Source organism: Culex pipiens, chromosome 1, assembly GCF_016801865.2.
Source record: "Culex pipiens pallens isolate TS chromosome 1, TS_CPP_V2, whole genome shotgun sequence".
In the NCBI taxonomy this organism is placed as follows: Eukaryota; Metazoa; Arthropoda; class Insecta; order Diptera; family Culicidae; genus Culex; species Culex pipiens.
This window is the reverse complement of record NC_068937.1, coordinates 71,437,525-71,438,666: the sequence shown is the minus strand read 5'-3', so window position 1 is coordinate 71,438,666 and position 1,142 is coordinate 71,437,525. Positions and strand designations below refer to the sequence as shown.

At 55.5% G+C, this 1,142-nt stretch overlaps 1 protein-coding gene across 1 annotated transcript in view; it reads left to right on the top strand.

Annotated features, from left to right (window-relative positions):
• The window catches only part of LOC128092314 (uncharacterized), a 14,545-nt gene extending 13,614 nt beyond the window's left edge, over positions 1-931 (top strand). Inside the window, exon 2 of the mRNA XM_052705949.1 lies at positions 29-931. Within this exon, the coding sequence (XP_052561909.1) occupies positions 29-931 (903 nt within the window). The remainder of the gene's footprint in view (positions 1-28) is intronic.
• Positions 932-1,142: the final 211 nt, after the last annotated feature.

Sequence of the window (1,142 nt, the reverse complement as noted above, 5' to 3'; positions counted from 1 at the left end):
CGGAGTTGACTACTGCGGACCTTTTCAGGTCGCGTACCCGCAGCGCCGAGCTCGCCCAGTGAAGTGCTACGTTGCCATCTTCGTCTGCCTGGTCACCAAAGCTGTTCACCTAGAACTAGCAGCGGACCTAACGACGCAGGCATTTCTGGCGGCCCTCAAACGGTTCACTGCCCGACGTGGCAAACCGAAGCTGGTCATGTGCGACAACGCCAAGAACTTCGTCGGCGCTAGACGTGAGCTGAGCGAACTCGCTAAGCTGTTCCTAAGTCAGCAGTTCGAAGAGGAGATCATCCGCGAAACAGCGAACGACAGCATCAAATTTAAGTTCATTCCCGCTCGCTCGCCGAACTTCGGCGGCCTCTGGGAGTCCGCAGTGAAGAGCTTTAAGTTGCTGTTCAAACGTACGATCGGGCTGCACACCCTGCTGTACGACGAGTTCCAGACTGTGCTGGTCCAGATCGAAGCGATCCTCAACTCGCGACCGCTCACGCCGCTCAGCAACGACCCCGCAGACTTCGAAGCGCTGACCCCAGGACACTTCCTAATCCAACGTCCACTCACTGCGATTCCTGAGCCAAACCTCAACCACATTCCCGAGAACAGATTGTCGGCCTGGCAAACCGTCCAGCGGTACACGCAGCAGCTCTGGAAGAAGTGGTCCAACCTCTACCTGTCGGACCTGCACAACCGCACGAAGTGGACAAAGCTAAAGGACAACGTTGCTGTCGGAACCATGGTCCTGCTGAAGGACGAAAACCTCCCGCCGTTGAAGTGGCAGCTCGGACGCGTTTCCGATATTCACCATGGAGCTGACGGCAACATCCGTGTCGTCACGGTACGCACAAAGGACGGCAGCTATCAGCGTGCGATCTCTAAGATCTGCATTCTGCCGATCCGTGACAACCTTTCTACCGCGCAAGGGGAGAACTAGGACTCCTCCAACGGCGGAGGTCGAAAGGCCTCCGCACACCAGTTAAGTTATGTATTGTTTTGAATTTCAAAAAGTTCACCGAATCTTTTTCCTCCAGAGTCGCCACCCTGTCTGCGCTTAGACCTGCGGGTCGTTCTGCGCTCGGAGGCCGTTCAAAAGATCGGAACTTTCGAAATGCTTTAACCCTTTCAAGCCTGATGGGTCATATATG